General features: G+C 43.5%; 2 protein-coding genes and 2 long non-coding RNA genes across 10 annotated transcripts in view; 1 reads left to right on the forward strand and 3 right to left on the reverse strand.

Moving 5' to 3' along the window:
• Positions 1 to 2,843, reverse strand: part of LOC119354163 — a 5,342-nt gene extending 2,499 nt beyond the window's left edge. The window contains exons 1-5 of one of the 7 annotated variants that reach the window (XR_005170658.1): positions 2,689 to 2,843; positions 1,149 to 1,492; positions 557 to 1,065; positions 384 to 453; positions 168 to 225 (exon numbers count right to left, since the gene is read on the reverse strand). This is a non-coding gene — a long non-coding RNA (uncharacterized LOC119354163). Of the gene's footprint in view, positions 1 to 167; positions 454 to 556; positions 1,066 to 1,148; positions 1,493 to 2,688 lie in introns of those variants that run through there. The other 6 variants (XR_005170656.1, XR_005170657.1, XR_005170654.1 and 3 more) reach the window with 6 other exon arrangements.
• Positions 2,844 to 6,131: 3,288 nt separating this feature from the next.
• LOC119357776 lies at positions 6,132 to 7,159 on the forward strand. The gene is made up of 3 exons (XM_037624613.1): positions 6,132 to 6,494; positions 6,579 to 6,683; positions 6,785 to 7,159. The coding sequence occupies exons 1-3, from the start codon at positions 6,132 to 6,134 to the stop codon at positions 6,965 to 6,967; spliced, it is 651 nt and encodes a 216-aa protein (XP_037480510.1). The 3' UTR covers positions 6,968 to 7,159.
• Positions 7,160 to 8,373: 1,214 nt separating this feature from the next.
• LOC119359260 lies at positions 8,374 to 9,515 on the reverse strand. Its single transcript, XR_005172438.1, has 3 exons — positions 9,096 to 9,515; positions 8,551 to 8,648; positions 8,374 to 8,462 (listed from the first exon to the last, which is right to left on the reverse strand). It is a non-coding gene; the product is annotated as an uncharacterized LOC119359260 (long non-coding RNA).
• Positions 9,516 to 10,060: 545 nt separating this feature from the next.
• LOC119354164 (lysine-specific demethylase JMJ25-like) overlaps positions 10,061 to 11,477 on the reverse strand; it is a 6,830-nt gene continuing 5,413 nt past the window's right edge. The window contains exon 6 of the mRNA XM_037620875.1: positions 10,061 to 10,847. Coding sequence (XP_037476772.1) covers positions 10,442 to 10,847 — 406 coding nt within the window. The 3' untranslated portion in view covers positions 10,061 to 10,441. The remainder of the gene's footprint in view (positions 10,848 to 11,477) is intronic.

The following is an 11,477-nucleotide window of genomic DNA, read 5'->3' on the forward strand; positions in this document are numbered from 1 at the left end:
AAAAAAAGTGAAATGAACCTATCATACATATCTGTCCCTTAGTAGAGGTATCTACTAATGCCAAACAGTACAGTTCTTGGAAAAATGAAGGGAAAAGGGAACAAATTTAGAACTGAAGCATATTTGAAACATATTGATAAGAAATAATTTTTGAGTTTTTTTATGACCTGATGCATGGTCATGGACTTGTTGGTGGATGGATGACGGCGCAAGGGAAGCTGCTCGCTGTATAAAACACACAATAAGCAAAATCAACCTACACATACTTATACAATAGCAGGGGTAAATCAAAAGGCACAAATTTAAAGGAAAGCTCACGGTGATGTTAAATAATCAGTCAAAATTCTATTTTTCTACTATGACATTGTGTACTTGCACATTACTCTGTTATGATAGTGTGCATTTTCAGGCCTACAGGAATTTGCAATAAAATTCCTTTGACAAATCATCAACCTGTCAATTGATATATAAAACTACAAATATCAGATACTGTGATGACTATTGGTTAGCAAACATTTTTAATATTGACGGGATACTGGAAGAAGAAAATGCTGACCTGTATAACATTAACAAGTTTGTAGCTGCTCCATGCCTTGTGTGAGTATTTTCTCTGTTCCTAATACCCCTATGGTGAACAACGCCTTGTCCTTGTTGAGCCCAACTGCCAATGACTCAATGTTGTACTACCCCGGCAATCCGATTGATCATCCCACTCTTATCCACAACAAAAGTTGATATCCTGTGGCGCTTGACTACCCTATACGTACACGTTATTAAAGGGGAAAAGGAATCACAATAGATCAATGGTGAAGTGCATCCCATTTGTTCCAATCTTCACCCTGTTCAGCTGATTGCCTGATTTTGAACACCCACAGCTCTTGATCGGCCGAGACAGACACCAAAAACTTCTCGCTAGAATCAACATCCATCGACCATATCTTGATGTGATGGACACCTTACAATTTGAAGGCAGTGTTATGTGTCGAGGTCCCAAACCCAGATAACCTTGCCCTTGGAGCAGGTCACTAGCTTCTTACCCGAATCCAGGAACACAAAATCAATTACCTGCAGCAAGCAATCCCCAAATTAGAGTTATTGGGCCACGGCGATGAATGGGGTCATAAAGAGGCATGAAACCATATCCAAACCTGATCACGGTGGCCACGGGGTCGGAAGAGGCCAGCATGTGCAATGACGTCCAAGAGGTCCTTTTTGTCGGAGGTGAGGATGGCACCGGAGGGAGCGAAGTGTAGGGCGGAAGCAGCAGAGCGGTGGCGGTGGAGTGTCACCTCGCAGGACACGAGGCAGACCCTTGGTTTCGCCGAGATGGACACGGACAAACGAGGCGGGCTGGTGGTGATGGCGGGATCCAGTCCGGACAGCCGCCTAGCCGCCATGCCAACTTCGCTCTGCTCTGCCCGTGACAGCCGCCGTGTCTGCTCCCATGACACGCCGATCTGCCGTTGGCCGCCGCTGCTCCTCCACTGCCGGTCTAACAGATAAATTAGTGAGTTTATAATAGAACATATTGGTAGAAGTTTATACAAAAATTTAATCAACAACCATGAACACGGCAGACCCTATCACCATATCAACAAGTTCAATTCTGTGTAAATTAATAACAAAGTTGACCTAACCAACCTTTATACGCATGCTCTGTTTACTCTCTGCAATGTATTTCAACTACTCCCTCCGTCCCAAAATAAGTGTCGTGGCTTTAGTTTAAATTTTAATAAATTTGAACTAAAGACACGACACTTATTTTACTAAAGACACGACACTTATTTTAGGACGGAGGGAGCATTACTTAAGGTAACCAGTACCCAAGCAAGATCTAAATCAACATAGCAGAAGCCATGCTAGTTGCCACATTACCAATTTTAGAAAAATAAAACAATCACATCCTCTCTACTTTCCTAATAGAAGTAGGCACATCACACACTAACTTCGATGGCGTATGGGTATTCGACCTTTGAAACAGAACATAAGATGACACACACGAGCAATCTTGATCAAGTTGATGGTTATATAATCTTAGCTAAGGTAAAATCAGGGCTGTAGAAAAATCATATGATCTTTCTTTGATGGGTGATTGATAAATAGTAGACATTGACATCCACACACCCGAAAGTGCAAGGCATTATAAGAAGGCACGACTGCACTTAATTACATGCATAACACGAGACACAAAATGATACTACAAATAGGGGATATGCAAATGTCAATGATCTGAACATAAGCTCTAAGTAAATAAAGGAACATTAATTCTTGTTTTGCCTCCAGCTCCTTAGACCAATACTCAGTTTTATGTGAGTACAATTTGTTAACACGTGAGAATCATTTGACCAAAATGTTGACTACATAAATAAAATTAAACAAGAGCAGTGAGTTTTCCATGATGGCATCAGTAGTGCACACTCGATGTTCTCATTTTCTTTAAATTCTGGTTGTTGGCGAACTGGAGGTGAGCATGCTTGGATGTTGCTGAACTTTCATCAAACACCTTCTAGGCATAGACAAAAAAGAATTTGTGCAAATAAATAGAGGAGCTGAAGAGAGAGGGTAGGAAGCAAGGGGGGAGAGATTAGACTGTACGACAGGTAGGGTGCGGCACCGCACCTTGGGGTCCGCAGCTGCCCTCTGAGAGAGAGAGAGAGAGAGAGAGCATGGATTGGATCGGGGACTCACCGACGACGGCGCCGGCGCGGTGGACCATCGTTGCGGCTTGAGCTCCTCCCGGGGTCGCTGCTGCACGCGTGGAGATGCGCCGTGGAATAAGCCACCACTCCCTTTGCTGCTAGGGCTCGGTGGTGGTGGCTAGCACCACATCGGCGGAGGCTCGCGTTTTCCTTTCTTTTTATTATTCACCTCCAAGGTTATAATTCATTCACCTTACCAATGTTTTGTTAGTATCTGTTCGAAAAATGAGTGATAAGCATTTCTTTGCCTCTAATTTATGAGCTCATATATTAGTTGATCTTTGACCAAATATCTTCCCTAAATTATGAATCATTGCTCCTATGACATAAGCACAAGCACCTAACGGGCGCTAACTCATGCACACAATAAAACCAGAGTAAAATGCAAGCGCGGTCCTAATTCTTTCCCAAAAGTGTCGACTGGGTCCTAATTTTTTCAAAATGCACATCTGGGTCCTAAATCTTTCTAAGTTGTTCACCCGAGGTCCTAATTTCGACTGTCCGCCGCTGACCAGCTCGCGTGGCGCTTTGACCGCTGCCACGTCGACTCGAGGGCCCACGCGGGATAACGACCAGCCGTGCATTTTTTCAAAAGAGCCCCCCAACCCTAATCTCTCCACAGCCGTAGTCCTTTCCTCTCCTCTTCCCCACCTCTCTCTGCTCTGGCGAAACAGGGGAGATCGACGGCGGCGGTCCGGTGAGAAGAGGCAGGCGGCCATCGTAGGCGCTTGTCCAGCGGCGGCGCCGCTAGGATGGCGCCCGTGCATCGGCGACCTGGAGATCCTCCTCCACGATACGGTCCGTGTGTTGCCCATAACCCTAACCCTCGATCCTCTTTTTCCGTGGATTTCGATTTAGCTCGAATCGATGGTAGTATTTGACTGAATCCCTCGATACCTAGGAGCACAAGAGGAGGTTTTTACCGTAGAAATCAACTATGGTGGATTTTTCTGCGGATTTGGCCGATCAAAGACGTACGTCGATGGTAAAGTTGCTCTGTTCGATGGTTGCGAAGTAGATACATGGTCTCCTCTCTGGCTCACTGATTTTATGCAGCAACTGGGATATAGTGACCAATCTAAGCATGTTATTTACTGGTTACTGCCTGGAAAGAATTTAGCCGACGGACTGCGGATTGTGGACTGTGACGCTGACACTTTGCACATGACAACAGTTGTTCCAAAATTCCAGTTGTTTCAGTTGTTTGTTGATCACAAATATATGGCCTTTGACAATGTAATGGATGATATTCATGTTAGTGGTACACCTGAGCTACCTCTTGTACTAAGCCCTAAATCTCATGGGTTTAGCAGTGGAATAAGAGGAAGTCCCAGGTTTAAGGTGAAAGCTCACAAAGGCAGACTGAACCAATGTCATGCAGGCAGCAGCAATGAAGGGAGTAGCAGTGTTCCACTAGTGGGACTAAATGTTGGACATGAGCTTAGAAGAAGCAGGAGGAAACTTGTGGTAGAAGAAGAAAATGACAGTGACAGTGATAGTGATGACAGTGAATGGGATTCAGACTGGGTAGACTCTGACAATGAAGTAGGCAAAGATGATGATGATCTATATGAAGAATGGGTTGATGAAAAATTTGAGAAGAAAAAAAAGAAGAAATCTGAATGGGAGCAGGACAGTGACTATGATACAGATGAACTGCAGGAGCTACAAGGTTCAGAGCTTGAAGATAGTGATTCAGCAGAGGAAGTGGAAGTAGTAGATGCACAAGGAAGGAAAAAAATGAAAAAGAAAGTGAAGCTGAAAAGGTGGAGGCCTGAGAACATGAAAGAAGTCAATTTTCACATAGGCATGGTGTTCTTGTCTGTCATTGAACTAAGAGCAGCAATTCAGGAGTACATTGTGAAGCAAAGAGTGCAAATTCATTACATAAAAAATGATAAGCAGAGGATAAGGGCAGGTTGTGTTGGAGATTGTCCCTGGTTCTTATTTGCTGCACCTGACAGCAGGACCAAAGCATGGGTTGTGAAGAAGTATGTGGGTGAGCATACATGTGAAAGAGAGTGGGCACTCAAGCAATTTACAGCAAGATATTTGGCTGGCAAGTATGTGGAAACATTTAGAGCAGATGAGAAGATGACACTGCAAAACTTTGGCAGACTTGTTCAATTGGACTACAACATGCAACCTACTAGAAGTAAGCTAGCTAGAGAAAGGAGGATTGCACTAAAGATAATTCATGGACATGAACTTGAGCAGTATAATTTACTGTGGGACTTTGCAGCTGAAATCAGAAGATCAAATACTGGCAGTACCATGCTTGTGCATGCAAACAATGGAAAGTTTGATAACTGCTACATGTCCTTAGATGCATGCAAAAGGGGTTTTCTGCTAGCTTGTAGGCCCATTATATGCATTGATGGGTGTCACATTAAGAACAAGTATGGTGGAGTGATGCTGACAGCTGTTGGAGTTGATCCTAACGATTGTATCTTTCCCATTGCAATTGCCATAGTAGAAGTGGAAGATACTGTCACATGGAAGTGGTTTTTGAACACATTGAAGGAGGATCTGAACATACAAAACACAGCACCATGGACATTGATGAGTGATAGGCAGAAGGTAGTAAGAACATTGTAGCATTTCATACTGTAGCATTTCATACTGTAGCATTTCATATTATCATACTGTAGCATTTCATTTGTTTGTTCTACAATGTATGTAGGGCTTGATCAATGCTGTCAATGCAATGTTTCCTGATGCACAACATAGATTTTGTGTGAGGCATCTGCATCAAAACTTTGCAAAAAACTGGAAAGGTGATGTATTCAAGAATAAATTGTGGCAAATTGCAAGAGCTACACATGAGGCAGACTGGAAGAAGTACATGCAAGAGATGAAAGAGTTGGATCAGGGGGCCTATGAGTACTTGGATGCAATTGACCCAAGGCAGTGGTGCAAGGCCTATTTCCATGAACTCCCAAAGTGTGATTTGCTTCTTAACAACAGCTGTGAAGTGTTCAACAAGTAAGTTGTCAGTACTGTAGCATTTCAGCTGTGAAGTGATTTCATATTGTCAGTACTGTAGCATTATCTAACTGTAGTTATTTCATAGGTATATACTTGATGCCAGAGAAATGCCTATAGTTACTTGTCTTAAGAAGATCAAGGACCAATTAATGACTAGGTTTTATAGCAAGAATCTGGAATCTGAGGAGATGTGTGGTCAAATTTGTCCAAAAATTAGAAAAAAACTGGACAAAAATATTAACATGTCCAACAACTGCACTGCATTACCAGCTGGACAACACATATTTCATGTTAAAGGCATGGTTGGGGAGTATGATGTGAACATACAGAAGGAGGAGTGTTCTTGTAGGGCATGGCAGCTCTCTGGAATTCCATGTAGACATGGAGTTGCATGTTTAAGACATGAAAGAATTCCATGTAGACATGGAGTTGCATGTTTAAGACATGGAGTTACCAGCTGGACCACACTATGAGAAGAAAGTTGGTAGGCCTGGAAAGAAGAGAAAGAAGAACCCACTAGAGGAGGACAATGGAACTAGGATGAGCAGACATGGCATTATTGGACACTGCAGTGTGTGCAATCAACCAGGACACAACAAAAGAAAGTGCCCTGAACTAGGTAGAGGACAACCAACAGCAGCACATGAGGCAGGAGCAGAACAAGATCCAGCAGCAGAACAATATCCAGCAGCAGAAGAGGAAGCAGCAGAACATGTGCAAACAACAGAACATGTGCCAATTCAGGTTGTGCTTCCAGAAACACAACAAAGAACTAAACTACCAGTCAAGAGAAGGCCCAGTTGCAAGGTGCATTTCCCTTAAATGTTTCCCTTAAATGCCGTTGAAAACTAAAATTGCAATAGTCAACAACATTTCTTATTTTTTTTGCAGAAAAAGGCATGTCCACAAGTGGGCAGAAGTACATCTAATATGATATCTTCTTCTATGAATTATGATCTTGCTTCATCTACTATGATTGAGATTTTACAGGACCAAGTGAGAGCTTTTTATTTAAATGCAATGTTAATAAATGCAATGCCATCTGTTCTTCCAGAAATTCACCTACATTACTAAATACATGTTTGGTTGGTTTGTAGGCTATAGCTACTCAACAATCTCAAACAGCAGTGCCAGCTCCTCTACCAGAAAGCCAGTTCATTGCAAACTGCAGAGATGCCCTGCCAGCTCCAAGAAGCCACACTACTGCTACACTAGGTTTGAAGAGAAGGAAGAAAGTGAAAAAAACTAAGGAGAACAAAGCCCCAACAACTCAGAAGTGAAGAGCTACAAAGATGTTATGGAAAGAAGCAGTGTAGGATGTTTTTCTTTTGCTTAGGAAACAAGGTGGTTTGTAATGAAACCTCATGCTAAGATGTGGCTTTGGGTTTCACACAAACCATGGAAATGTAATACTTTTGTTGCACAACTTCAAGACCTTGTAATGTTGGGTCCATCTATCTATCTTTCAGACTGCTTTGAAGTTCAGTTAGTAAAAGAATGGCCTTGCATATTACTGTTTATTTGTGTTGTCAATGCTAGTAAAAAAATGGTGCCAAAGTACAGAAAAACAACCAAAATGCTGCCAAATTTTAGTTCAATTTCATTGCAACAGTAAATCATCAACATCTGGATACACCAACAAGCATTGATCACTGGATACATCATACTAACACATCACTTCTTAAATCCTACATACACCACAACTACAATCAGTACAACAAGTGCACTGAGAATACTCCTACAGAGAAAAATGAGCTCATTCATCTTCTGCATTGCTTCTGCATATGCCACAGTCTCGACAGTGCTATGCATTGCTCCTGCACAAGCATCTTGCACCTCTGTTTCTTCACTTGCAATGACACCAGCCGAATCTAAACTGCTCAATCCACGGCTGACATACCCAGCTCTCACCAAAAAATCAAAATAGTTGTCTGGTCCATCTTCCCAATAGTAATGTTGGCAAGGATTTGGTTGAATCTGATAGAAATTGAGCAAAAAAAATTCAGTCAAAAAGAAACACAGAAACATCAAATCGATTGGGCACTTGTAAAAGATCTTACATGGTGATTGGGGCACTTGTAAGAAATCCTGCCAGGATTTGCCTTCGATTTTGACACAAGACGAATTGTAGATCAAATGCGGCAGCTAGGGCATGGTACCAACGGCAGCATACCCGCGGCAGCCGGCGATGAGATGGGCGGCGAGAAAAGGGCTAACGCCGGAGGTGGAGCAGGCGCTTGGGCAGCCTTCTTCCCGCGGTGCTTCACGGCAGACGAGCTAGCGGCGGCGGACATGGCGGCGACGGCGCGGCGCCAGAGAGAGGGAGAGAGCAAGCAGAAGACCTAGGGATCGGGGAATGAAGAGAGGACAAACTCCAGGGGCCAAACTGCTTAAATTACCAACCTCCAACCGCGGGAACTATCCCGCGTGGGCCCTCGAGTCGACGTGGCAGCGGTCAAAGCGCCACGCGAGCTGGTCAGCGGCGGACAGTCGAAATTAGGACCTCGGGTGAACAACTTAGAAATATTTAGGACCCAGATGTGCATTTTGAAAGAATTAGGACCCAATCGACACTTTTGGGAAAGAATTAGGACCGCGCTTGCATTTTACTCATAAAACCAACCAAACGAACAAGAACAAGAAACCACAACCATAGATGTTCGCATCAGAAGACATACCTTAACGCGATTGTAACGTCAGGCCTCAACAAAAGAAGATGACCAGGAAGAACCTATCCAACAACGATGAACAACTGTGTGCTCACTTCACACCCACCTGCAAGAACGGGTCACATTATGTCAGAAGGAAGAGGAACAACAAGAAGGTCGCTCAGTAGAAAGAATTTCATTGCAGCGACAATTACCTCCATTGGCACCATGAAACCGAGAGCAGACAATCACCTCCATTGGCGGTGAAAGCTCGGCGGTGCCAGGTAGGTAAGCGCCCCTTTCACTTTCTTGTCTGTACTACATGATGTTAGTTCGTCAGATTCAGAGTACAACAATATGAAGCATTGGTACGTGCAAGTTCATAATAGTACTGTTGTGGTTTAATAAGAAGGAATGAGGTAAAACTAAAAAATACTTAGTATCTTGTATGAACTGCACGAAACACAGGATTCACTACTGATGCAAATAAAAGAAGCTCCAACACTATAAATGCAACTAAGCTCAATACAAATAAATAGGAGTATCTATATTTGTACACGCCAGGACAAAGATTTGCACCCAGAAAAACTGATACACACTGCTAACTACCACAGAAGCTGCAATTATTTTCAACTTTAGATGGTTAAAGTTTCCAAAGTCTACAGGATACTATTTATATAAGATACAACATCCTGCTTAGGTGCATTAATCACCGAATGGTGGAAAGAGAGAGAGAGAGGATGGGTTGGATTGAACTCACCAGCAAGCTGAACTCGGCCGACCACCGCCGGCGATGTAGCCACACGATAAGGAGTTGCTGATTGATCTGTATGTGTCCACCTTGCTTCACTTCCCATTGCACGGTTGGAGCTTGTGCCGCCGCTAGAACCAAGCCGGTCAGACCCGAGGGGAGGGCGACTCGATGGGTCGATGAGGGATGTAGAGCACGCCGTCGACGGTGGTGGTGATTGAGGGTACCGTCCCCATCCACGTGGTGGCGAAGAGGAGATGAAAGGAGAGGGCGGCAGTGGAGCTCGAAGTGTGAGGTAATGAAGGACCACGAGGGAGGCCGGCATCATGAAGACATGGGCGGCCGATCTGGCTAGAGCTAATGTCTCTCCTTCCCAATCCCTGCCCTGCACGGCCTCACCCAGATGGCCGGCTTTGTGGGCCTGGGCGCAGCACTCGGGCGCGAGGTCCTTCACAGCTGGTTGTAGAGCTCGAGGTCGCGTGGTGTATGGGAGAGGTCAGAGGTGAAAGAAAGAGAAGAGGTCGCGTGCGTGGAGGAGAAACAGAATAGGAAAGTTTTACCAACGCAAGTACTATCTCGGGACGGTAGATACCCTTTCTCTTGCTTCTTCCTTTTCTTTTTAATCTTGCCACAGTAAGAATCGCCAGGTGGATAGACTCAGATAGCATCCTTAATGCACACCTTATTGTTTTGGATATGCAGTGTAGTGCAATGTGTGTACACATTTTTTTCAGAATTTTAAAAATTGAAAAGTTTATTTTTATTCCAAAAGCCGAGCCCCAACAGCAATTTCCACAACCCCACTCAACCATTCTATATGAACATTCGCGGTACCTAGTGGGTGTAGGTAGAACTGTAGCGGCCTTGCGCTGCACGCACAATTCATGTTCGCTTAGCTCAAGGAATCACGAAACACGAATATAGAGACACTACATATCAATAACAGGGCCGGAAATCAGGATATGCAGATCCAATTCAATGTAACTACCCAAAAGTCACTTTTATTTCAGACGACTAATCCAATAGAATCCCTCACTTTCTGGAACACTGCAATAGCCGATAGAGTACAGACAGTTTTCTAAATTAACCACAGTGCGACCGAACCGATACAAGCTTCCGACTCATGGATGATAAATAGTCATACCCTATTTACACTGACAACAAACATAATGTCTAAATCAAAGATGAACAAACACCAAACAATTACTCGAGAATATCCCCAGGTAGGTCACAGACCTAAAATCAGCCGATAATCACACTAAACAAGCCATTCTAACCTCTACCCACCTCAGACCATATCCCATCTCGCACCCCAAGGATGCATGGGTGGGTATCTGCTGCAAAATCACCAGAGATTATGTGGACATGGATTCCTGCTGACCACCGGATAATCTGGCAAGGCTGCCATTACTCTCAGCTAAAGGCGAGGAATGAGCTTGTGCATCTTTAACTCCAGAGTCATTGCCTGGAGCACCTAGCTCGTCTCCTGAACTGAGTTCCTCCGACTGGTCGTCGGACGGGGTTGTATATATCAAGTTTAGCAGAGAGTCGCCACAGCCACCCAACTCAATGGAGGGGCAACTTATGCTGCCATCCTCATGGGCTGACTCTTGCTGCAACAGTCGTTGTGTAAATTTATCTTCAGGGGTGCTGCCTGACATATTCCCTTCACGTATCTTCTGACAGCAACTTAGGCACAGCTTAAAGGGGCATCTTGGGCAACTTCTCAAGACTTGGTGCGCGGACAGCTTACAGTTATTACTATTACACAAAAAAAATCTCGGATCAGATGAGAAAATGCATATAATAACAGCAAATATTAAGAAACAAACTAAAAAGCTGCATAGTGCTCCATACAAAATAGGCATAGTGGAATACATAGAAACAAGCCAAAAGTACAAAATACAAAACAACAAAGATTTCTCTTAAAGATCCTTGAATGTGAAAGAAAAGCAGGGGAGCACACCATAACTTATGAAACAGTTCAAAAAGGTAAGCCATCAGAACAACGTAATGGACTGCAGCAAAAGAAAAATCTGTAGGTAATATTATTCATCTCAATCCTTAGATTTTATTAAATATTACCATGATCATTGCATACACTAAAAATATCTTTTTTTCATAAGTACAAGAGGTACTTTGATTTGTTGAGAAAATAAAGGTTCTCTCTTTAAGATGCTTCAACGTGAAAGACCATGGAGGGGGGGGGGGTGTTATCTAGAACATTCCACAAAATTGAAGGCGAACAGGACAATCTATTAGCCATACACAAGCTAAGCTATGTGTTGCTACTTTTTCCAATAGCATACGTATTCATGCTTAAGACAGCAAATATTGTCCTTTAGGCCAATTATTATTCATATCAGCCCTTACATTTTACTCCCTCCGATC

The sequence above is a fragment of the Triticum dicoccoides genome, chromosome 2A (assembly GCF_002162155.2).
Source record: "Triticum dicoccoides isolate Atlit2015 ecotype Zavitan chromosome 2A, WEW_v2.0, whole genome shotgun sequence".
NCBI lineage: Eukaryota > Viridiplantae > Streptophyta > Magnoliopsida > Poales > Poaceae > Triticum > Triticum dicoccoides.

Bases quoted from the DNA above. Each gene is read 5' to 3' on its own strand.
- LOC119357776 (XM_037624613.1), top strand. From the start codon at position 6,132: ATGGAGTTACCAGCTGGACCACACTATGAGAAGAAAGTTGGTAGGCCT. The intron at 6,495-6,578 runs GTGCATTTCCCT...TTTTTTTTGCAG, and splicing joins AGAGAAGGCCCAGTTGCAAG to AAAAAGGCATGTCCACAAGT. The intron at 6,684-6,784 runs GTGAGAGCTTTT...GTTGGTTTGTAG, and splicing joins TTGAGATTTTACAGGACCAA to GCTATAGCTACTCAACAATC.